Source organism: Notolabrus celidotus, chromosome 24 (assembly GCF_009762535.1).
Source record: "Notolabrus celidotus isolate fNotCel1 chromosome 24, fNotCel1.pri, whole genome shotgun sequence".
Classification (NCBI taxonomy): Eukaryota; Metazoa; Chordata; class Actinopteri; order Labriformes; family Labridae; genus Notolabrus; species Notolabrus celidotus.
Window position 1 is genome coordinate 9,164,709 of NC_048295.1, and position 26,710 is coordinate 9,191,418.

General features: G+C 40.2%; 1 protein-coding gene across 6 annotated transcripts in view; it reads right to left on the bottom strand.

The window, feature by feature from the left end:
- Window positions 1–703: 703 nt before the first annotated feature.
- Window positions 704–26,710, bottom strand: part of LOC117808120 (protein cordon-bleu-like) — a 32,931-nt gene continuing 6,924 nt past the window's right edge. For 4 of the 6 annotated variants that reach the window (XM_034677649.1, XM_034677647.1, XM_034677648.1 and 1 more), the window contains exon 10: window positions 25,638–26,110. In XM_034677649.1, the coding sequence (XP_034533540.1) occupies window positions 26,103–26,110 (8 nt within the window). In that variant the 3' untranslated portion in view covers window positions 25,638–26,102. Of the gene's footprint in view, window positions 749–21,902; window positions 21,965–25,637; window positions 26,111–26,710 lie in introns of those variants that run through there. The other 2 variants (XR_004630146.1, XR_004630147.1) reach the window with 2 other exon arrangements.

A 26,710-nucleotide genomic window follows, 5' to 3' on the forward strand; every position in this document is an offset into this window, starting at 1 on the left:
CAGAGAGTGTGGGATGGTTATGGTTATGGTCTGGAGCAACAGACCCAAAGCAGCTAAATTCGTTAGCCGACAAATAGCCTCTAAGTAGCTTCTCCCTAGTTGTACTCTAGGTCAGACTTTCATCTGAGGTTGTTTGTATCTCAATCACTACAATAGTTTGTTTGCTGATGCAGAAAACACTTCTACTTGTACAGTATCCTTCGTCCTTTCACAAAATCTCATTGAGTTTCAGAAGCCCAAACACTTCACAATGCAACACTGAAAGTCATTTGTCAATGTATAACACATCACTGTGAGCTTTCCTGCTCTGACACAATGCCTGAACATCCTCATGTCGCTACTTGAAAACTTTGGCTGTGACAGAGAGGACCCTCCTTCCCTTATAGACCACACCGTCCTATGCAGCAGGTGAAAGACTCGTTAGCGGCGTAAGAAAGAAGGAGAAGGAAGGACGGCACTTCTGAGACAGCTGTGTCCCTGACAGACAATGGATGGCCCGGGTCCATCTGGATGCAGCAGCCCTGGACCAACATGATGTATACATCTTCACTAGCCAATGAGTGCCATTAATCCCTCCTTCACCATGGTGACCGGCGGTGACAGCTTGCTGAGGAGCACGGCCTCTGTCCAACTATCATCTATCTATCTTTGGATTTTCTATCAGGGTTGTAAACAAATGTACGGTGTTTGCAGTAGTACTCACTTTTTCCCTCCGCAGTCCACTTCCTTCAAGTGTGTGAAAACTGTCCTGCAGAGAGAGAGAGCACATGAAAAACATGATGAGATACAGTATAAGTGGAAAAGTAGGATTTTAGTCAATAATTTAGCCGGTGTGAGATTCAGGAAATGGATAATTGAGGTTAGGGACTGTCCTAAAAGAGTAAGCAAAATTTGAGTTTGGAAGTTTAGGCCTCTTTTTTCCACCTAGATGACTTTGGTCTATTATTTTTCATGATTATTTCATTACTTCAAACCAATTTAGAAGTAGCCAGCTTTGTAATTAACTTCAAAATTTTGTTATTTCAGGAACAATGAGTTTTCTTTATCCACATTTAATTTTGTCCGTAGACCACCTCTTATATGGATCTAAAAACTATCCTACAAAGAAAACATCAGACACCAAATATATGAACGATGATGGACAAAGGTTGATTCATTCCACAGAAAATCATAAAAAAAAAAGTGCTGATTATTTGATAAATAGGCCCAAGTGTCGTACACAGAACTGAAAACTGAATTTAGGGACTGTCCCAAAATTGCAAGCTAATTTTTAAAATTCAGATTTAGAAGTATGTTTATAGTTTATACGTCTTAAAAGCAATTTTCTTTTAATCTGAATGGTTAGCAATGTTTAATAGATTGTCTTTATCACGTCAAACCACTTTTTAATTAGCGAACATTACTTCGGACTGTTAAGGTGAACCGTACGTCATTATACTGCTGTACATTTTTAAAGGCTGGACTCAAATTCATCTTGTTTATAAGTTTTAATTTAGGAAAATACATTATAACTTGCATCTTTATAGTTCAGGGTAAGCTAAGAGGAATGCTGTTAGGGACTAAAGCACAGTACAAACAATGTTAGAACCTTATAGTTCCACTCCCACAGATCTATGTACTTTCTTTCAATGCATATTAAGCCTATTTCCCCATCTCCTCATGTCTCTTTTCTTTAATTCAACATTATCCTTTTAGCAGACTCTGCTTTGAGTTGAGTGTTTGCAACATTCCTCTCTAATCTCCATCTTTAAAAAAAAAAAAATAACAGGCAACCTTGTCAGCCGAGCAGTGGAGATGCAAAGAGGGATTGGAGGAACGGCCTTGCTACAGGACCATTCTGAATATGTTAACAGCACCGCTTCCCTTGAACTGTCACAACTTGAAAATCCACCGTGTTAAGAGCTTCACATGCAGGCAGTCATGAATATCTGCCGTTTCCATAGACTGTGGCCACAGAGGCTCTTAAAAAGCACTTGTTGTAATACATGACCAATTCCCCGGCAGCGAGTGCAGGGGAGTATTAACATCTCCTCAGCCTGGTTCGGTTTTAATGTGATGGAGATGTTATTAGAGCCATCACGGGCCCAAATGAATGGCCGGTGGAAGCGCCACAGCGGGAGAGAGAGGGGGGAACACATCGACCTTCGCCTTACCAAGGACAAGGACACTTGTGCTCGTAAAAAGGGGTGGTCCAATTGTTCACACCAGCCATGGCTGCTGAACCAAGCCTTGGAGTCAGGCTTACATGTTTGGAATTACACAGTGTGAGCGCCAAATTGACATAATTTAAAGTTAAAGATGGCGCAGGTTTATCTTCCATCCTTCAATCCAGTATTGGATGATCAATAGCCTTTAAATGATATTTTCTTACATTAAGTCATAAATAAATATCAGAAATTCAAGGATAAATGTGTTAATCTATACATGATCAAACATTAAAGAGGACATCTGATGTATTGAATGATTTTCTAATCATTTATAAGCAGATTAAATATGAATCACTTGAAGGCAGGCCTGTAGAATTAAATGATTGATTGATATACAGGAGTGCAGGGATGTTCATCTTCATGTTCATGTTTCAGCCCCATAACTTCTGTGATAAAACCACCTTTTTTAATATCGCCACAATCCATTTGATTAATATTGCTGTCCCACATTGTTGTGTTAAGCAATTCTCCACGCGACAAGAGGTGCTCTCGTCTTTGAACGCTTCTCCTGCCTCCCCTGCTCCTTTGAAGTATAATTATTTCGCTTTAATTAGAAGCGAATCATGCTTAGTAAACACAAAAACACGGTCTCTTCAGATTAATAAGCCGGGGTAATGCGTTAGACACGACGAGTCGCTTTTGAATGGGCTTTGGCTCGGCTCCAATCTGGGCATGATTCTCATTGTGCGGCGGCTCCCAGGCTTGACGGAGCTGACCGGTGACTCGCAGTCTGCAGAGGGGGAGAGTGAAGAAGATGCAGCAGGAGAAGCAGCACAGGCCACGTGTCCGACACTGAATTCTCCTATTGTTTCAACACAAAACATGTTGTTCTTTGTTGTCTGCTATTAATAATACATCGGACACAATCTGTAAGTCAAATGGAGAGGAATTAGGCATGAGGCACCTTGTTCAAAACCCTGACTGAGTATTACATAACTTATGAGGACTCCTCGCCACGAAAATTTGAGATATTTAGCTCAAGTGAAATGTGAATTTAACATTTCCTGCTACTTGTGTCATCATTTCTTACATAAGCTTCTACTTTAACTTCAAATTCACATACAATTATGTGCTATTCTTCAAAATGTTGGATTTAACTGTGGAAAAACTAACATTAGCTGTACAATTCACTACATCTAAACATTTAACATTTTCATGTCACATGATCCTTAAATGAACTTTGATTACATCAAACCTAATGACCCTCCTGACACTGTTCTTTGTTGTCTGTTATTAATAATACAATGGCATCAATCTGTTAGTTAAGGATGAGGCAACTTCTTGGAAACTGAGCACTCCTCACCACAAATAATTTGAGTTATTTAGCTAAAGTGAAATCTGAATTTAACATTTCCTGCTAATTCTGTTATAGTTTTGGCATAACCTTCTACTTGAACTCCAAATTGGAAAGTAATATTCTCCAAAATGTTATAACTTTGCAGTTAGATCTAACTGAGGAAAAACTTTCATTACCAGTACAATTTGCCATATTTTAACATTTCATGTCACATGATCCTTATATGAACGACCCTCCTGTCACTGCTCTTTGTTGTCTGCTATTAATAAAACAAATTAAGAGGAATGAGGCAACTTCTTTGAAAGTGAGTATTTCATAACTTTTGAGAACTTCCCGCCACAATAAGTTCAAGTTGTTCGGCCATATTTAACATTTCCTGTTACTTCATCTACCTTCTACAACACAACCTTGTACTTGTGCTTCAACTCCTGGCACACTCGTGTGTAATTCCACAAAAGGCTTTAACTTTGTAGTTAGATTCAGCTGAGCTGCAAAATTCCGTCAGCAGTACAATTTAGCATATCTAAACATTGGATTTTTTCGTGTCAAATGATCCTTAGATGAACTTTTGATTACACCAAACCTAACAACCTTCCAGTAACACATTCAATTATGCTATCAAACTGAAAAGATAAAATGCTCTAATATTTACTTGCCAGTTTCAGCAGCAATGCCGAGGGAGGGAGAGGAAAAGGAGGGGGGGTGTCGCTCTCCCAGCAACTAATTACTTAAGCAGTTGTCAAAGGTTTGAAGCTCGCTCTTGAATTCCAATGAACACTGTCCATGGACAGCGGTGGTTTTGCATATATTATGAATATTTCAGCTTCTCCCAGTAACCTTGGTGTCGTTTGGCAGATAGGGGCTGGCAGAGAGCCATTTAAAAGCTTCTCTGTTGCAGAAGGGAGGAGACAGGGTATTAAGCTTTATCTATACTTGACATTTCGAAGCATTTGTAATTAATTCATATAGAAAATCTTTCCAACCCCCCCTCATTCTCTAAATTAGCAGTCCAAAGCAAAAGGTAACTGCTATTGTTTCTGGGAATGGACACCTGACACGAACATCAAACTGTGTGCGAAAATACAGAGAAAAATCAAATCATGTTTTTTTTTCTTCTTCTTTCAAACCACTGGAGATTCTTTCCAAGCTAACAGAGACATCTTTGTTTACATCGTTCAAAAATTCAAGGTAAGAGCTCACAAACAGTCTGGCCCTGAATACAATCACAGGTTTAAGATTGTGAGTGGGAATAAAGATGCTCATGTTAATGCTGAGAAAAAAGAATGTGAAAGTGCAACCAGATGGGGAAACTATAGTCTGTCTGTGTGTCACAACTCCTGGCAGGGAACCAAAGACACAGGTGTGTGCGCGTGTGTGTGTGTGTGTGTGCGTGTGTGTGTGTGTGTGTGGAACTTAATATTGATTCGATAATGAAAAATGTCTTCAATGTGTAAGTTTATTTGTAACAGACAGCACTAAATTCTTCAATATCCACCCACACTGACTCTTTCAAAGTGTTTTTATTCTCCCTTGAGAGCAAGATTGATGCATTTCCATCTGTATAGTTTCTTTCTGTTTGGGTGGGCAGGTTAAAAACGCAGATATGAAGAAGTACTTAAATACAAGTTGGACCTTCAGATAGCCTGAACATTTGGCCTTGCATAGAAAATATCTACAGCTCTTTTGCTCTGAAACTGGCCACTAGCACCCACTTGTATCCACCTTGAGCAGACAAAAGCCAAAAACTAGAAAAGCACGTAATTACCATTCCTCTATAACTTCTTTTTAATACACAGCATTAGCACCCGGCTTGCAAAGGACCAGTATTGCCTGTGGACCTTTAGTAATCCGTACTAATAGAAGGTGTCGACTGTGATCTTAATCTGGCGGATTCTGCCATTTACCTAATTTGTAAAGTGGAAATTCCACTGTAAACCACCTGATGTGTTTCCCCACTCAGAGTTCATGTTATGTTATAACTACCTTGCAAATGGGCATCACAGTTATTTCGGGTCACACTCAAGTTTTTCCTGTGCCTTTTTTCTCTGTGCCTTTTTCACGACATTTCTTCAAATAAAAGCTCTCTTCGCTTTTTCTTCTGAGACCTATAGTTGATTCTTCCAACAGGGAGTTCAACAGATTTCACACAGCAATTTGAAGAGCCACAAAAGCGTCTCTGTATGCAGTTCCTACCATTGGGTAAACACAAAAACCTGACAGTATCCAGTTGGACTGTCGACTGTTCAGTTAGAGATTTGAAGTGGTATGCTAGTGGCTGCTAACGTAGGTTCCAGCGGCTGGTCTTGAGCAGTTAGTTAAAAATAAGAAAACACTCTTAGAACTGCAGACAGGACCACAGAGTCTGCTGGTACAAAATGTCAAATGATAATCAGAGTCTGTCTAACAATAGCAGAGCTAGCACCATCAGACCTCAGTCCTTCCAGGTTAACATCTACCTGCCTGTGCTAGTTATATGCGAGTTTCACCAGACACAGCCTGCATTCAACTTTATCTACACTGCCAGACCACACAAGATGCTAGCTGTCATCTGTGCGCGTTTACATCCGAGTAGTAGCGTTATAGCATCATGGCAGTAGTAATTAACCAGAGCGGCAGCCCCGGCTAGTGGAGGATGGCTGCGCTACAGCTTAGACACAACATATCACCAGAACTCGTAGCTGACTCGTAGTTCTGATGCTAGCTAGCAAGAGTGACGACTTTTAATCATTCGGTTAACGAACTCGTACTTTGCTTACTCGAAGGGCATAATTTGAGGCAGCTTATGAGACTTGGTGAGGCTTTCTATGGGGCTCTATTGCAAAAGACCCACAGAGGTGCTCTAAATTCAAAATAAAAAGCCTGCAAATGGTACAAAAGCAAAGTCCTGGATTAGCTTACTTTATTTTAGCGCCTTTAAAGCACAGTATTATGCCCTACTGTAAACGCTCCCTTCTATCTTTAGTGTTATTTCCACACAGCCAGAAAATGTTAAATAAATCCACAGTAGGCGATCTTTCCAAGCATCAAACTGCACCAAAATCAAAGTTAGCAACAAGTTAGTTAGCAGAGTGGAGCCAGATGTTTTTTCTCTCAGTAGTTGATGGAGTGCTAAACGGGGCTATTAAAAAAAAAGAGAGAGTATTGGACTTACAATCACAGAGTGTTCAGAAACACAACTCTAAACGAATGTGGTTCAATTTGTGTTTGATTTGAATTAGCATCTGGTTGCAAACGAATTCGCTGAAACATTTCATGAGATGTTCAAGTGCTGCGCTTGTTTTGCTGCCAAAAAATGTAACAAATAAAGGTTCAATATCACTGATGCACAAGTGGTTAGGCAGTCTTTTTAGGGGGATGTTTTTCTTTTCAGTGCGACATGAACTGTAGTATAATGTGGAATACACACAGGATGTAATTTAGGGTTAAAAGAGATTATTCTCAGTAAAGCAGAGCAGCAGAGCTACAAAGGGGAAGTAATGCGTACAGGCCATTGTAGACATTGTGTCACAGGTCAGCTTTTTTTCTGTACTTCCTTTAAAATGTAAGCCTCTCATTCGTGCGAAACTTAATTATGATAATGTCTGTGTGACGCGTCAGTGGGTTTTCATGCCTTTATTTGTATTAAGTTCATTTCAAATGCGTAGGTGGTGCAGTCAAAGGAGCTCCGTTTTCAAACTTCTCTCGCTTTGGTGATTCGTTAAATACCATATCCTGAGTTTTTCTTGATAGGGAGTAATCTCTTCAGAGGCTCTGATATTCCCAGGAGCTCAGCCTCTTTCTTGGAGGTGATGTCAATCCACTGAGATGACTACGTAAGTGTAAAGACTTCAATCTGAGCCTGAGCCTCATCTAAAGCCGGACCCATCCACACCATTGTGTCCGTTTTCTAAAAGAGTGAGTGAGTTAGAGCGGCGTGGGGGTTGTGGGCGAGTGTGTTTGTGTGTGTGTGTGTGTGTGTGTGTGTGTGTGTGCATTTGTTTGTGTGTGTGTGTGTGTGGGGAGAGCGTGCCTGTCCAAGAGGTTGCCAACTGGCATTAGGGGAATGTGAATCAGTGAGGGACCACCGCGGTGGTATCCAGTGGTGTAGAGAGTGCCCCCCCGCCCCCCCCTACTCCCACTTCTCTACCTCCACCACTGTGTTCTCTTTCACAAGCAACCCCCGTCCCCTCCCCCCACCCCCCCACCCTTGTCCCTTGTTTCTGCCTCCAGCTTTAGCACTTCCTAGTTTAGTTCTGCCTGAGCGCAGAAGAGCTCTCTCTCCAATTTAGTGAGTGGCAGGGAAGATGCGGACTGACACCATACTGATTCAGAGAAGTGTAAGTGCGTGTGCGCTTTGGGGAGGGTGTGTGAGCCATTATGTCTCGGTTTATTGAAGGTGGAACAAACCTGCAAAGATCGAGAGCGGGACTACATCAAGTCGCACGTAAATAAAGTGTGTAAGAAAAGAAAAAAGGCACATTAGCAGCTCAATAATATCTTCATTTCACCTCTATAATCTTTCTAAAATAATCACCAATGGTTGCAACGTGACCCCTGTGTGTCACGTCTAATTAATACCCCATTCATGTCGCAGGAAAGAAGACAAAAGGAGCTCTCAAAAAGGACCAAATCATATCTTCTATCAGCCATCTCTCTAAATCCTCTCTTTTCATAGTGATGACTGGTGTTTGCACAAGGTCTGCCTCCACGTGAAGCCTGTATGTGTAGAAAAGCTATAGCTCTGTATGAGAAGGCCAGCTCTTAGTCTTCAGGGTGCCATCCTGTGGCAACATCAGAAGAAATGTCAAAGATTTTGAAGGCTTGGTTAAATACGACTGGATTTCTTTGCCTTAAACCTTCAATGACATTTTTGGCTGTCTGAAAGGTCAGCGTGCAGCTCCTGTGAAATGCTAGCTCTTTTGGGGTGAACTTCAATACAGGATAATAAATCCCTTTCTCTATTTTTCCCTCCATACTTCAGCGCTGTCCTTGCCACAATAGCCCGTCAACAAGTAAGAAAACATGCACGGTTTGATGGATATTTCTGTGCATTCTGGCTTTTGTTGATACATTTCTTAGTCCTAAAGCAAGTATTTCCTTTCTTGAACTCTATAATGCAGCTGTATAAATGTGATATTAATGTCTGCCAAGTCATTAGAAAAACTACACTGAACATCTGTTTTTTCCTCATCCGCAAGGGTAAGTGCTGTGTTTATGACTAGCTTGAGCCGCGCCGCAAATTACATCTGAAAATAAAGGTTCTGCAGTTTGTTTAAAGGTGAATTCACCAAGGATATCAGCATTTACATTCCTTTGTTGAGGTTCATAGTTTGGACAATCTTGATAGAAAAGGACTGCATTCAACGGACACTCAAAGCAAGCCCCTAAGTGCAAGCTCTCTAAGTATGACAACTATTCAAGTACAAGTGAAAGCATACTTATGAGTGGTATAGGATTTCTTTTTTTGAAAAGTCTAAAATGATAATCAAGCAAAAAAACTTGACACAAGATCACTTTCAATGCCTTCATTTAGCTATCAAAGCTATCCATGAAGTTAGCTCAGTGGAGCTCTGTTACTTCAACTCTCCACAGCTGTTGAACATGACTAGTTACTAGCTTTCAAAAGAGATGACAGTAACTGTTAATATGGTCTCATTTTGTTGAATTAGCTAGCTTGATAGCATTAGCAGGCTCACAAGAAGTTGGTCCGCCGATGTTGCCGAGTTGTTTTAAGATTAACTAGCAAGTTTAATATTAGCAATTGGTTCAATGTAAGCTAGTGGGCTTACTTTTAGCAATAGGGTATAACATTGGCAAGGTAGCTTAATGTTAATGGCCTCACTTAACATTAGCAAGCTGACCTCTCGTTAGCAACATGACTTATTATCATGCTGGCTTAATATTGAAAGTTGACTCAACGTTAGCAAGCTGACATATTAACAAGCTGATTTATCGTAAGTAAGCTGATTCATCGTAAGCAAGCTGATTCATCGTAAGCATGCTGATTTATCGTAAGCAAGCTGACTTATCGTAAGCAAGCTAGCTTGATATTTTAAAGTTGAATTAACGTTAGTAAGCTGACATATTAACAAGCTGATTTATCGTAAGCAAGCAGACTTATCATTAGTAAGCTGGCTTAATATTGTCCAGTTGACTTAATGTTAGCAAGCTGACCAATTAGCAAGATGACTTGTTATTAGCTAACTGGCCTAATGTTGTCAAGTTGACTTAATACTAGCAAGCTAACTTATTGAAGCAAGCTGGTTTAATATTAGCAAGGTGACTGAGAATTGTTTTGATCACATGTAATTGGGCTTTACATTTGCAAGACTGTTGTAGCGTTTGCACTTTGCAAGCTGGCTAAATATTAGCTAGTTATCCGTGAAGCTTTCTCTGAGTCCTTTTTTTAATTTGCCACTGTTTAAAATTGCACGGAAGTCTGGCTCTGTATCACTATGACTCGACACCTCTGCAAGGCAAATTCTAAAATATCTACCTCTGACTTCTGGCGTGAGTAAGCATGTTATCGGTGAAGGCTCAACATTGTGGAGCTTTCTGGAAAGGTGTAATTAAAATATTGATCATAGAGCCAGGCATTGGTTTGCAGTCACTTTCCATTAGTTGCAGTTGTTTTCACTGCTGTGGCTGCAATCATTGAGTCACATTCACTGAAAAAGAACATTACCGTGGTATTGGAAATGGCCAGTTAAGGGAAAAAGGGAGGAAGAGTCCTATTTTTAGGGAAATTAGACTTAAAGTAGAAGTTAATGCTGATAATATCTCAAGCTCAGCTGATTTTTTTTTACCAGAGGATGTTGCACTCCACCATCCACAGCAATGCACAATTACACCTTCAATACGATGGCACACAAAGACGATTTGGAGCGATGGAGAACCTGATGAAAAGCATTGAACAGGAATTAAATCATGTTTTCCACACCATAGGTTCAGAAAATGGTGCTTGAGACACTGGAGAGCCCAGCGGCGGATTCCAATCTGCGGGCTGAAATTGGAAATGAACAGCGGTGCCGTCTCCATTCTGACAGCCTCATGTCAATAAAAGTCAGTTTCCCTCCATTGCTTCCCTTCGCTGACCACAAAGGGACTTTTGTCAGCTACAGTCAAGAGCTCTGGACGGCTAATATTGTGCTAACGTGAAGAAAAAAAAAAAAGAAGAAGAAGAAGAAGAAGGCCGATTACCGGGAAGAATTCAACTATTAATCTCCACATACAAGGAGACAGTAAGCGATAGAAAAGGAAAAACAATGTCTTTAAAAGCTCAACCTGTGCCCGTAAGTGCCGTATTATACAGCCGTGAATTGGCCGTTTTCTGCATTCAGAGCGAACAGCATTCGCCATTTCTCCGTGCAGAGGAGATCATATAATGTGATTTATGGTCGTGGAGTGAATTATGGAAACACTGACCTTCCCTTTACATCCCATCAAACAGATAACTGGCCAGTAAGTTGCTGTTATGATAGGAGGAAGGGGGGGAGAGAGCGCTGTCACGTTTGTTTACATGTTTCAGATGCAGGCAAGAAGTGGCGAACGGGACGAGATTCGTATCACGCCACGCTTCTGATGTATGAATCCACGTCAAATTTTTGGCTGCGGGGAACACACTCTGGATGTGTGTTTGCTTTCATGCAATTGGCCTTGGTGTGACAGAAACGCCATTAAAGGTGGTATCTCACATTTTTCTCCCCCAGTAGAGTGTCGTGACAATACCATCTTTGAGTTTTTTCTCTCCTTTTTTTTTTTTGGGAGGAAAAAACCCCTTCATCTCCCCCACCTTTGTTTGCACTTTCAATTTGCATATCAAAGAAATCCCATCGGGACCTGCTTTGCATATTTACATCTGATTAGTAACTTTAAATGAACATGTCAAAAATGGTCGAGTTTTCTTTTTTGAATGTGCGAGGACTACCTAGCTTGTATAATTAGTGCCAGCACATGTAACATTAGCCCAAAAAACAAAACAAGCTGATTTCAAACAACACAAGAGGCACCTTTTATATTGCCTTTCATTAGGCGTACTCAAATATTCCTGTCTCACCTTAGACCTCCACGCGTGCTAAATGATAACTCCCTCCGAATGATAAAGACAAAAATATGTACTGTATGTTTGTGGTAATATTTCTTTGCAATGACATTAGGTCTTGTAAATCCTATCAGTTTGCTTCTGATGGGAATATTTTTAGATGTACGGAGGAAGAGTTTGAAAAGAGAACGGCTGGGTTCGAGGTCACTTAGTTCTGTGACAAAAACAATCTGTCTGCTTACCGTCATATAGTTCAAAGTCACAATAGGGTAAAGTGATATTCTGTCTTCTTACCTGACAGCAGAGTATGTCTCAATGCTGACATGTTATTCCTCTCATTCTAGAGACCAGAAGAGAGATCTGAAACCAAATTTAAACATTTTATTTTGCCTGTGTTTTGTCACATGTGGGAGGGACAGACTCGAGGGCCTGTGCTTTCTTATTTCCACCAACTTGACATGTTTGACGCCTTGTGTGTGTATGTGTGTGAGAGATTCGCATGAAACTTTTCCTTGCAGAAACTTCTGGAAGAGGATGCTCCTGCAGGCTGGAGTGTGTGCACCCAAAAACGAACTAACTATGTGATTATTAATTGGGGTCTATTTTGATTCAGTATTCCACGCTGCATATCGTCACGGGTCCTCGGTGGGATTGTGTCGGCGTAGCGGTGTGTTGGGAAGAAGGGAGGGAGGGGGTTGGGGGGGGGGGGCAGTCTGGAAGGCTGTGCCGTTCGGAGCACGGCTCGCTTACCCGCACATCGGCATACCAATGAGTGGGGTTAAGAAGGCACGGCTCCTCGCGGAGACACCGTTCCTTCGGCAGACCCAATCCGCCAAGTCTCCATGGACCCATTTCCAAAAGCTGCTCCTAATGTGGGCCTGTGTCAATCACCCCCACAGACAGCTCCCCCCCACCCCAATGCCCCCCCCGCTCCTGTCCATATGAAATAGTCATACATTAGGAACCAAGGGAGCGCACCTCTCCGTCTAGGAGTCCTCATGTATTCTAATGCTATTCAAAAGCTATGGGTAGTTAAGAGGGAGACAGTTTCTGGATGTTACACCCCGTTCTCTGGAAGCTCTTCCCTTTTTTTTTTTTTTTTTTTTTTGGGCTTTCAAAGAGTTTGAATTTCGACATGTAAGATATTCGACTTTCGTCTCCGTCTTTTGTCTCTGTTTGTTTGTTTATGAAGAGTCATACTGTGCAGGCAAGGAGAGGATTTAACAGAGGAAGCGGCGTTCTGTCAGCGAGTGGACGGGGGCTAGATATTGGATCTCGCCGTGACATGTTTATGTGACAACATCATTTGACAGCTTTGACACTCCATAGACAAACACCTTCAAAAAGGAGTCGGCTGTATACCCGCTCAAAAATATAGGGATACCTTTTTGCTGCCAAATGTACACCGAGTTGATGAGCTTCTGTTATTTTTAAGCAGATTTAGGGCTCTGGGTGTGTTTCAAAAAACATTAGGGTTACATTTGCCTTCAACTTATAATGATGTTTGACTGACTGCTGGAATACGCAGCTGTATGCACGACGTGTTTGAGCTTGATAAAAAAGTTAAGATGTTGACAAAGACGGATCAGAAAGCAGGATGAAATTCTCTTTCTGTGTGATCTTAATCAAATGTACTTGGGCTTAGAAAAATGTAAAGGATAGGACTAGAATAAAGGAACAGAAGTTTTAAGTTTATAAACTTACAGGGACTGTCTGACTAATCTTATTGGACAAGGAGTTTTTATAAGTTTAATCTAACGTATTTCTCGAAAACCTTTTATACTTTAATTACAGTAAAATCCAGAATATAAGTCACACTGGTAAAGAAGACGCCTTCAATTTTTGGGGGTGTTTTTGGGGGTTGTCCTAAAACACTTATTGGGCTAGGTAGAACTGGAGTTTATAGTAAAGAAGTATGGACAAACAGGGGGGGGTACATTAGCTTTAGCCTGCACAGTGGGACCTGGGATCCAACCACGTACCTTCTAATTGAGAGACTATACCACTGAGCCAAAGCCGCCCCACATATAGACTAGGTTTTTTTTTTATTCCCTTGGCTGTTCCCACATTGGCTTTATTTTCCAATACTGGATTTACAAATTTGGGGGCGCGGTCAAGTGGTTGAATTACAGGGGTGTGTGACATAAATGGTTGCTCCACCTCTGTGTCTGATCCCAGGTTGACCACAAGTCATCTTGAGTCAGCATTTCCAATATGGCGACCACCATCAATTAGGTCCAAAACCCCAATTCAGAAACCAATGGGTGACATCACTGAGATAAAGTCCAGAGTAGTGCAGTGTATGCTACATTAGCGTATGTTCAGATTAATAAATGCTACAACCAAAATGAGGCGGAAAAATATCAAGTTTTTTAAATGTAGCCCCGCCCATTTTCAAAAATGGACATGTACACCGACAAAAACAAACACCAACTACTCATCCCATGTGCAGTGTATTTAAGATACCTCCACCCTCAGGATCTGTGTGACTTGTTCCTGGGTTTTTTGAGGGGCTTGGTGTAATATTTGGGTTTGGATATGTTGTGTTGAAATAAAATGTAAAAAACTAGAAAAGTTTACTTGATTGTAAATGTTGGCTCCTTAGGATTAAAAGTGATGTCTCAAGTTTGAAATGCATGACTTCAATCTTCTAATCAGAGATGATTTATTAAGTATAGGTGGTCATCTGACATAAATTGTATTGACTTAAGGTTCGTGGCAGCTTGGAGTCTTGTCACTCAACAACTAACACATTATCCCACTGTCAGGAGTCGCACCGCAGCGCAGTGCCACGGAGGCAGCCGCCGCAATGTTCCTCCATGACCAAGGATCCAATCTCCTCTGGGGTCAAAGTGCACAGGGCCTCCACAGCTGGTCCAATAGCACCATGCCTGGCTGAGTGCAGCCCACGCTGGGCCTGAGGTATAGTGGCAAGTCCATGGGACGCGAGGCAGGATGAGTAAACCGCAGGGATCCGAGTGGATTTACTCTCCTGCTAGCATCCTTTTTAGCCGGCAGTGAAGCCATTGTACTCACTCAATATGTTGGGAGAAACACAGAGATAAAGAGGGGGCTAAGAGAGAGAGAATCGGGAAGAGGATGGTGCTTTTAAATGTAGTGTAACAAGGACACTTTATTGTTTATTTTTTTAAATTGGCTCTTTAATACAGGAAAAAAAATTAAGTCCCAATAGAATGAAAGAACTGAAGGTCACCGAGCAGAAAATTATCAACACTTGAAGTAGTTTTTAAGTTCTCATCTAGTGATGTGGAACTTGCCTCTGAACTTAATTTAACATACGTGAAAAGAAGTTGATAACCCAATTAATCGTGAAGAAGTTTGCCATGAAGAGAAAGTGGACTTCTTTTAAATAGATTCATTTAAGATGAAAATGTTGAAGGCTACTCCTCAGAGAATAGAATTCTCCTCTAATAATTCGCACTGTTCTGACCAGAAATTAAGTTTCAGTGTACCGACAATGAAATAAAGCATTGAATTAGTGATAATTTATCATGTTGAAGTGTGACAAACCTTCCTCTAGAGCGGAGTCTTTTAGAGTTTCTGATGAAATAAAAAAGACAGGGTCACAGGAAGATTAAAAAAATGTTCCCTTTGAAGAAATTTCTTTGAAAAGTTGTTTCTTTATGATGCTAGAGAAACCGCCGAAGCTCTATAGTGGCAGGAATAATGAACACTCAAGATTATTGTGAGTACCTGCCGCTTTATTAAGAAGTGTTGGACCTAGGGCTGTCTCATAACTTCCCCTTTGTCTACTCTTTCCAAGTACAAACCTTATTTTTAATTTGTCGGAGTACGCTAAAGAATAGTTGTGTTTTTAATTTAAGGAAATGTAACAAATTCGCCACGACTGATACGTAAAATCGCGTTATGTTAGTGAGCTTATTCATTTAGTACGAAACTTAACCCAGGTAGGTACATTACTTACAACAATACATGTTTTGATAGCCACCTTCTAGCCAATGATTCACAAGGCATTCTGGGAGATCTTCCAAATCCCTCTGAAGTTTCTCTCTCACAAATCCAAAGCCCTTACTCTTCCTCCCAACAAGAATCAGGACACCCTTCCCCGAGACGTGGACACATCACATTCACCCATTCACACATACAGTACATTCACACATTGTATTTCCCATTGGCATTAACCAATCCAATGCATCCACACTCTTCCTGTTCCTCCGAAGCAATATCCAATATGGTGTCCACTAAGTCTACCACTGAGCCAAAGCTGCACCATACTTCTTTGGTGTATTGACATGATGATAAAAGCAACAGCTTGCTCTTAAAAGAAGCTATCTGATAAATGAGAATAACAGACCTGGGAATGCTGCTATTGACCAATCAGAGTGAAGTATTATGCCCGTTGTGGGGTAAGACGGACAATATTTCCTTCTCAAATTGCACAATTATACTCAAGGATACCAGAACAAGAGGAATATGTCAAACATCTCTCTTACACCTATTACAAATGTGAAGTTAAATGGTTTTCAAAGGACAGCAATGATATGAAGTTATTGTGCATATTAAATGTTATGACTACACAAGTCGACCCCATTAAAAAATTTAGTTTTCAAGGCTGTTGTGTTTTAATGAAGGGTGCATTGAGAACTTCAACAAAGCCAGAGAAGGGTTTGCTTTTTGAAAAGTACAACAATCAGCCGCCCTCCAAACCACAACTAATTTTCATACAGTCCCTTGATGCTGCAAAGTTGCAATTATGCACATCTTCCTAAATTTCGCTTAATGCAGCAAGACCTTGGATTCCACTGGATTCAGAAAAGGCTTAAGTTCTTACCACACAGTCGTTGACACAGTTAACATACGGCATAAAGCCCAATGGAGGAATTTATCATTACTGTGTGAAGCCTGATGGTATGTGTGCTTTTAAAATTAATGACTGAAGCACTCTGACTTTTAGTCCATCTAAAATTTTCATTAAATTTCATTATTCAGCTGTCTCTGTGGCCCTGAATTAATAAACTCCAGGTATCATACCATGAATTCATATTACGTTTGAGGCAGAAAGAGAGGGGGGTTCGGACTTTTTTTCCTCTATACAATATCCAAAAAACATACAGTGAAAAAGTAAGTTCAAAGCACGAACTTTGCTTATTGCCTTGAATCCAAATGGCGAAGTTAGGAATCAGCCATTGCTGTTAAAGTTCTATTAGTGCAAATCAAATCACTCTAACATGCATCATACTATGAGGCTGTAGAGGAAGCTAAACTCGAACAACAACTCTTGTAGCTGAAGCTGGTGTATTTCTCCTCCTGAAAAAAGGACTATTTGCATCCAAGTCCGTATATTTTGTCTGCACAATCACAATTTCCTGGATTCTGAAAAGAGATCCCCGCTGCTTGTGTGTGGTTCATGTTTGTTTACCCTGAGTGTGATGGCGCCGAGGTTAAAGCTACCTTTAGGCTCCACAAAGAGCCGAAGCTGGAGGGCGGCGTGAACACCTGTTAATAGCGATGCCCCGGCGGTTTCTCTTCAAGCAAACTCTTTAAAATGAGATTTGAAAGCAGCGGTGATTCTCCGTGCATCATTCTCAGGCTCTGAACCTTCCACCTCCAACTCAAAGCAGAGATAGATGAGGAGTTTGTGCACTGCAGTGCAACAAAGAAGAAGATAAGAAAGAGGAAATGTTGTAAACTGTATGCTTTTGAGAGAAGAGGTTTGGTTGCTTCGCAGGGGAAAAAAAGGTTTGGTTTGGGCAGCCAGTGTTCACGGCTTGTGAGAGGTAAACTCAGGAAACAGTTACAGACAGACTCCAGGTGAGAGAAGTCATTAACTGCATTCAGAGATTCTCTTTTATCTTCTCCCTCTGGAAGTGAACCACGTCTGTGCTCCTGCTGGCCTAGCATACATCCCTTCTGTGTCATTCTTTCGTGTGTCGCCATTATTTTTCTCTATCTGTCTCTTTATTACAAAAGACAGTGTGCATAAAGAGTAGTAGTTAATTATTTTAAGACAATCTGACTTCAAAACTTTTAAACAAACATAAATTAACTTCTTTTCACAGTACAATCTTGTGTTAGCTAAAACAGCACATAAGTTACTCTTACGTTACAATCTTGTGTTAGCTAAAACAGCACATAAGTTACTCTTACGTTACAATCTTGCGTTAGCTAAAACCACACATAAGTTACCCTTATGTTATAATCTTGCGTTAGCTAAAACCACACATAAGTTACCCTTACGTTATAATCTTGCGTTAGCTAAAACTGACATAAGTTACCCTTACGTTATAATCTTGCGTTAGCTAAAACTGACATAAGTTACCTAACTAGTAAACATAATTTAATTTCTTAAACCAAATACTGTTTTTCGCCGTAACCTAGCTAGTTACTTTCGGTGCCCTAACGTAACAGAAGTCGAAAAATGCTAAAAGCTAGCAAGCATTATTTTTTAAATTAACTGGATATGACTTATTTATCAGTGACAACTTCATGGTTTTATTTTAAAGTCAGTGGATGTTATGTATTGAGAATATCAAACTTGACCTCTGGGAATTGCACAAGAGTAATACTCAAATCTCCCTATTTCGAAGCTAAGGGTCAACGGATTGGTCATCATTGTATTCGAAATGTCGGGATTGAGAACGTTGCAGATTGCGAGTATTGTAGCTTTAAGAAAAATGCATGAAAACTGACAAAAATATTAAAAAGAGGCTTTTAAGATCGAGAAATAGAATAATTACACAAGGGCAAGTATTGTAATGTGAAAAAGTAGAACCCTTCCACACCCACAATCAGGGTGCAATGACAATAATGCAAAAACAAAGGGTCTGTATTAATTTGAATTTGTTTCATGACTAGCCAAAAACTCCTTATAGTAGCTTTAAAAATCAAAGTTTCTTTCCCAAACTTTCTTTTGTTGGACTGCTACAGAATTAGATGAATGCTTCAACTACTGTCAACATTTTTATCAAAGATATACCCCCATATTTTCTACAAGAGTGTTATTACCATTGTGGCCTGCCCAAGTTTAAAGCCAATACGTGTTTATAACCGTGAAATGACTCTACTTAACGCAACAGAAAGTTTATTCTAAAGTGAGCTAAAGTCAATGTTTGAATCCCTGGAAATCTTAGTTCATAAAAGGCGAAGGGCTGTCAGTGAGATAAAGACTTAACTGTTCAGCGTGTTAGTCTTCAATAATAAAAAAAAAACCTTCAGATTTGGAACACAGTGGATTATCCGTGTTGTAATTAGTGTTCAATTAGCTAATTCCTCCATAAGAATGAAAGATAGAAATATCAAAATCCTGTTGAAGAGGGCCATGTTTGCCAAGAGCAGGACAACCATGAAGACAGCGGAGACAAATGTAACTAATTGTCATATAACCTCAAATTGGGGGGGGGGCATGAAAGTGTCTAAATAATGGCAGCTAATTTGCCTTGTATTGTGCTTTCTTGATGGCTTTAAATTGAATGAGTCAGGATCCATTCTGGCGTAATGTGAAAGCTGGGGCCACTGGTTCACACCGCAGACATTCAAGGTCGGACACTCCAAATGACGGGGTGACGGTGGGGGGAGTGAAGAGATTTAAAGCAAGGCAGCTGAGTCAATGGACGGCCGGGGTGCAGATTTGGCAGCGTATTCATGTAACCTTGAATTATTGGTTGTTTTTTTCCGCATTGAAAGCTTTTCCACGAGAATATATCCCTTTTTTTGTCGCCCACATTAATGGCACAATCAGCCTGAAAAAATTGCAGTCACAAATTATTCATTGTAATCCTCCATTTGAGGACCCTAATGCCTCTAATTGGGCTTTTATGACTTACAAACTGTATCTTCCTCTCCTTTTTTTTTATTTTTTTCCCCTCTGGCGTTTGTTTTTCTTCCTTCCCGCCACGCTGCGGAGTGACATTGAGCCTCTCCCTGTCGGGGTGCTCTCTTGTCTCACTCCAGTGCACATTTTCGCTGTCCCCTCTCCTCCTCCCCCAGACAATGAGCTTTTGACTGAATACATTATCTGAGCTGTTGTTCTGTTTGTTGTTGTTTTAGCATCCAAGAAAAAGAGATGAATTATTAATGATGACAGACAAAAAAGAAAGTAGAGAGCGGAAAAAAAAAACTAGTATCTTTTTTTTTTAGGGAGTGCAGCTTAATGCTGCGGCTCCATCAAGAGGCCTGAACAAAAGCCTGTAAAACCTAGCTCTAATGCAGCCCATGACTTCTAGTGTAAATGAGTTAAAGGGCTTTATCTATTAACCTATTAAAGGGCAATCAACAAATGTTTGATTAATTAATTGATTAATCATGTAAATATGTTTTTAATCCTCTTTCAATCTCTATAAAATGTTAAGATTTTAAGCTTTTTTTATCATTCAAAACAACAAATGAAGAGTCTCTGGGTTTCAGATTATTGCTTAGACAAAAGAACCTTTTTCTTCAAGTCCTCTGAAATTGCATTCAACCCCCCCCCCCCCCCCCCCCCCCCCCCCCCCCCCTACTTTTTTAACATTTATAATCAAAATAACAAAAATAATCATCAGACTAACTGATAATGCAAAAGAAAACCTCATTGTACTGTATTGAGAAGGGGCCAATGAAATACTGAATAGTTCCTGCTGGTACTAACAACAGGCTACAGAACTGGTGGACTGAGGTGGACCTCATGTGCATCCTAAAATATTACATTTGATTGTAAAGTCCTGCGTTTTAGTCAATGAACTGATCTGGTACCATTATTTATTAGCACCGGTAACAAATCATTTTTTTCAGTGGAAATCAGTCTTTTACCACCACTTTAATTAATAGATGAATACAATTTGGACATCTTTGCTGGACATCTAAATGGAAGTGTTTGAAAGAGAGACAACACTAAATATAACTGCTTTGTTTTTACTTCCCCACTCAATTATCAGCCCTGTTAATTAAAGGGAAATGTATTTTTTGTCCCTCAATAATCCTGTAAGAGTTTCAGGGGATTTCTAGAAGCTTTTTGTGACCTCAAATTTCAACCTTAAAATACATTTATTAGTGTTTCCTTTAAAATGCATGTAACTGTGTTCCTTATTACTCTTGTTTCTATCACTAAAGCTAGTAGGAAGTTTTCTATTAGTAAAATGGATTTACATTGTGAATCCAAGACAGACTGAGTTTGACTTGAAGCTCTGGGGCCTCAGTTTAACATATACAAAAAAAAACAGGGTTCACAGCAGCCCCACAAAGCGCCTTAATTACAAATGTGCCTATAAAACAAGTTAATTCCAGCTGTTTGGAGTATTAAATGGGAGACAAATGGGCTTACATCTCAATACCACCGTCAAAGTCAATGCTTTTCTCAGGCCTGAAATGTCACTGATCTCAAGCAGGGATTACTGTGCCCCCTCTTGGTTGTAAATCAGCACTGCATTGTCATTCAAAGCTCCATTACAAGCTCCACAGAAAGCTGTCAGGGAGATTACGGCCGACTGGTGTGATCATTTGATTGATAAGGCAGAGAAGACAAAGTCAAACTCACGTGTGTAACTTGAATCAGAAGGAGAAAATACATTACTTCAATGAGCATATTTATTGTTTGACTGTATGGAATCAGAGGGCTTCTGATCAGATCAAAAGGAGCAGCCACCAGTGACAAACTAACTGCGGTGATTGTGTCGGTTTGTCAACACATTGAATCTGAGATGTTGAGCATTTATCACAGAGGAGAGCTGCCTTTTTTTCCCCATCCTCTCAGGGTTCAGCGGTACGGGATGAATGAAGACAAATGACAGAGAGACGGCTTGTCCTCTATATCCATCAAAGAGCAACAGTGTACCATAAAGCAAAAGGTGCTTCTACTTTACATTCTGGTTGCTTGTTTTTGATTTTTCTGGCCCGCTGGTTGCGGCAGACGGGTGTACACCTATGAGTCTGGTTCTGCTCAGGGTTTCTACATGTTTAAAGTAGACACTATCTTTAAACACTGCCTCTAGTTTGGCTCCGTGTTACTCTTTTCCAAACTGTGTCCCAGTGGATGGCTGTACACTAAGTCTGGTTGTGTTCAAGGTTTCTGCCTGTTCACAAGAGTTTGAAGAAATCACTACCTGTTAAATGCTACCTCTTGTTGGATTAATGTATTAATTAAGGCTGTCAGATGAATCATTTTTAAAATTGAGAGTAATGGCAGATTTTTCATAGTTAACTGCAATTTTAATGGCATGTTTACAATATTTAATTTCACTTCTCAATAGTTTTTAAGTCCATATCGATTATGTAAAAGCAGTGTCTTGATTTGGGAATCAAATGATCTTGGTCTCTGGAATTGAAGTATCTCAAGCTGACCACCCGTTTAGCTATCACTGCCTTTTGCAAATAACTTTGGTCTTATCTAGGGAACTGTCATGTAGAGTTTTGAAGCTGAAATTACCTTTCAAAGTATCCGTTGTTCGTCCAAACTTCCAGACGGGCTGAGGGTCTCAGTCACGGAACCTGAGTGCATTAAAAAGATTAGTGGCGTTAAAAGGAATTAGGATTAACACATTATTGCATTAACTTTGTCAGAGCAGGCTGCTGTACACTAATAAGTCTGGTCTTTCTCAAGGCGTCTGCCTGTTAAAGGAAGTATTTCTCTTCACACTGTAGTAAATTCTTTATTTGGAAAACTAATAATGGTCACTGTTATCAGAAAACTGCTGTGATTTGAGGTTATTCAACTTAAAAGTGTGAGACTGACTTTGTATCAAAGTGCTATAAATGTAGACTGACTTTTGAGCATTTGTTAAATGCTGCACTTTGTCCTCTTTGCAGTTGCAGCAGAGAAATTTGAGAGAGTTTAACACCAAGCAGCTTCACTTTAGACGTCTATTTTTTCCTGTTGTTTGTATTTTTAGCACCTCTTTAAGTCCGTCTTCCCTCAACCAGGGAGAAAAAAAAGCCCTGCCTGTTTGGCGTTTACAGGATCAAAGAAGAGGTAAAATATCATTTCCATAACATTTGAACCAGTTAACCACCAGCACAATGCAGATAAACACTACTGTAAGCGTCTGACAATGCCAATGAGGCAGGAACTCTGTGATTTGCCGCTCCGCCAAAGAGGAGGGAAGCGAGCGCAAACATGGAGGAGGTCAAAGGTCAACTGTGCTCTCCCTGCATCCCTTTCCAAGCAGAGCCCTCGAGCGCTGGTGGTGTTTTAGGCAAGCGTACCTCACTTTGGGGTGGTGGGGGGGGGGGGGGGGGGGGGGAGAAGGCCTGATGGATGCCGTTCCCAAGGTGAATGGAAAGAATAGCATTAAGCTGCACCACACCGCCTGGAGAGAGCTACACCGCTTTGGGTGATTCATCTATTGATTATTTCTACCCAAGCATGGAGGTGCCATGTAAACACACATATATTAGTAGTCTACAATGCACATGTGCGCCCCGAAACGCACATGCAGACACGGTGGATCCAGTGAAAGCACGCCCCGGGCCTACTCACTGTTTTATAATCAGATTCCGACTTCTACCAGCTCGTGGGCATCTTCAAACCAGCGGGCAGATGCATCTGATGGAGAACTAAATAGAGATGAATGAAGAGATGAAGGAATAAATAAATGATAAATGTGCATTACCGCTATTTGTGTGGGCCTATTGTGCTATTGATTTAAGCAAGTGTGTGTGTGTGTGTGTTTTATTTGTACTAGCAGTAGGTTTAAGCATGTGGGCCAAGAAATAAATACTTATTCTGGGTTTCACAAAAAGTGGAGAATTTTAATTTTCCTCAGAGGAACTGACCTTTCTCAGTCGAATGAGGAATTTAGTTTGATGAGAGTTTCATTTTGTGACATGAATATAAGAAGCAGCTTATAAGATGTGTTAAATGTGCAATTAATACATTCTAGACATAATTCCACCTCCCCCAAGATAACCAAGTCCAAAAATACAAACTTACTCATTTCTCGCCTTGAAAGTTAGTCACCGCCATCGCTGTGATACCAGCGGCTCATGCTTGACCGATGGCAACATTTGACCAGATAAAAAATAAAAAAAAACATGGCAAGATGTGTGTTTTGTTAAGAAAAATGTGGTGGAACAAGGACAGAGAAATATACAGCAACATGGAGAGTGTGTAGCAAAGTGTTGTTCAAAAATTATCATTTAAACCGTTCAAAATGTGTACTTTAAAAATGTTAAAAATGTGTACTTTAAATATGTGAAACATGAGTTCTTTAAAAATGTTAAACATGTGTTTTTTAAAAATACAATTTCCCTTGTCTTCATGTTTAAATGTTCAAAGTACATCAACACTTTTTAAGTTAGTTACATTTTTGATACATTTTTTAACACATTTTCTTTAACATTTTGAAGTATACTTTATTGACATTTCAAAGTGCAATTTTGTAACATTTTTTACATTTTAATGCTCTGGTGTTGCTTGTGTTACTGCTTTTTAATATTTGTTAAAATATTTGAACATCCAATTACTTTAAGAAAACCATCTTAAAAATTAAAACCAATAAATCCTTTAGTTAATATGGGGAAGCTAAATTTCCTGTCTCATGCCGTTTCTTTTTCATGTGTAACAATGTGAACCAAATCAAAAAATCTCTGAATTCATATCTTTTTAATATTTTGTGTCTTTACTTTTCCTGTTCCCATAAAAGATGAAGGGCAGTGTTGTGGGAGGTGAACTGAGAGAATGAGTGTGTGTGCTGTAGAGTCTGAGGTTAAATCCTATGCTCCACCATATGTCCACATTAAATTGCTGTACTGTCTCCTGTTTGAAAATATGCAACACTGGTTTAGAACACTAGACACATAATGCTTCCTTTGTCTAACACTCAGAAGTCGTCCGTGCTGCTTTCATCTACAAACACATGACATAATAACAATAGTTGTGGTCAAACACTCCACGTTTGTTCAGGTGTGCGTGTTGCATTCACACCGCGGCCTCCTCGTTAGTTCCTTTGAACCGCTCATGTGACTGAAGAGTCCACCAGGATTTAAACGCACCCTGTTTGTTCACCTCGTCTCCTGAGATGGGAATAAACAGAACCCTCTTTGTGGAGCTGTTTTCGCTCTGCGCTGACAGCCTCTGGATTTTAAATGTACATGACAGACTAGCATTTCATGTTATCCTGCGTTATGGATCGAGCGTTCTTTTGTCTGCATAATCATGAACATCTCCGCTCAGGTTGAAATTCAACCTTTCAACGCTAAAAAAGGATAATGCCAGAGTTGTCACTAACATTGGATATCATTGCTTTGGGCAGGGAAAGAGCTCCTCTCCAGCATGTTTCTTTCTCCATAGTCTTTTTTTTTTTTTAACATTAGACGTGGCTCTCTCCCTTAGGGGCGGTAATGGCATTCTCCATGACAACGGCAGTGTGACACGGCTGTGCCCTTGAGGGCCGGGCGCCCCCTCTGGGGGGAGCGCCGCGGAAACACGACAGGGTCAACGGTCACCTCCCATCATCCACCAGCAACCCGTCCTCCCCTCTCTCCCTCTCTCTCTCTCCTTCTATCTCTCCTCAGGTGGAGCAAAAGAGAGAGAGAGAAATAGAGAGAAAGAAAGTCTTAAAGCGAGCCCACTCAGTCCAGGCCTGGCAAACATGGAGCTTTAGCCACAGGCGGTTCTGGCTAGGTCTCCAGCTCCTTGCTGTTCCCTCCAAGGCCAGGGCTGGATCAATACGTATAGTAGTGCGGATTCTTTTGGCACCCAAGTATAGCTGTGCAGTATTGCCCCGAGGTATGGGTCCGTTAAAGACATAACAGTGTGTGCATGTGAGCAAAGTGGACGGAGTTTATTCAGGAAGGTGTTGAGATGCTTGGCATAAAACTGATGCTTCTGACAAGGATGTTTTTTATTTATTTTGGTGCTTTAAATTCTGGAAACCATGTCTGCATTTAATATAGCATTTTCTGTTATTTTGTATAGAAATAAAGTGGATTTTTGAGCAGATAAAAGCCTTCTTAAAATCAAATATTAGAATATTTTACTCAATGTTTAGCTCCTGAGTTATTAAAGAACATTTTTAGTTATTTTCTGTTAAATCTGTGATAAATTCAGCAACATTCATACAGTAAAAAGAAGCACTAAAAACTGATGTTACAAGGGTCTCCACTGAGAAACAATACTCTACTGCCACCTGGTGGCTGAAAAGCAAACCAGTCTGACACCAGGTTCTGACTGCACATTCAAAGTCTTTAAGGATAAAAAAAGAACACCCAAGGGAAACATAAATACTGGCACAAATATAGAATAAGACTTACACGACATTATAATGAAAAAAACAGCTCTCACGTCAGCGTTATGTCATTTGGCACGTCTTGAATGAGAACTCAAAAGGAAGTAAAGAAAAAACAGGACGTCGTCAGTTCAACAATTCACGTCCTGTGCATTTGGCGTCTTAGACAAACAGAGAGAGTTCATGAGAGTAAAAAAAGAAGAGTCAACGCGTCCTGAGAGGAGAAAAAATTAGAAAGTAGAAAAAAATAAAAGTGAAGTCAGTGTGCGTCCCGTCAGGAGAGTTGATTTAGTCCTCTGTAGGATTTTATTAAGCTGACCTTTTGAGTCTGGCGTCCTTGGTCGTCTCTGAATCCTCACCCTAAACAAACACTTCCATTCAGAGACGGGCAAGGAAGCCGCTCAGGCACCTGAAGCAGAGAGGAGGCCAAAAACAGACAAATATTTACATCAGAGTTCCTCATAGGCAACATGTTTCAAAGACTGAGTGGTAAACATGAAGTTTTGGGCGACATCGAGTATCCAGAAATACACTTGTTATCATTCCTATCTGAATATTAGCTCCACTTGTGAGATTTTGTCTGACATATATCACAAAACATTTATAAAGCTGTCCAGCGTCATGGTTTTAGTGAGGTCTAATATTCAAAAATGATTGTGTAAGTTCCTGTAATAATAAATATTTAAAATCATCATTTGACTCATAAGTTTGTAAAAGTTAGAAAGAAGTAAAACCTTCCTGAGATCATTTATGGTGAGGTCGTTAACACGGCTGTGTGGGTGTTGTTTAATCACTTTTGATTGACAGGGATGGCAACAAAAGATCAACAACCTCACACTGCTTTGACTTCTTCAATAAAGTTTCCTGATCTGAAAATGGCGGACGTTAATACAAGAATTCTTTTTTTATTATTTAAAAAAAATAACACATAGTATTCCCCAAACCCTCTAAATCAACATTCCTAGACATTAGGAGGGTTCTGGTTGGTGTAAACCTTGAGATTTAATTC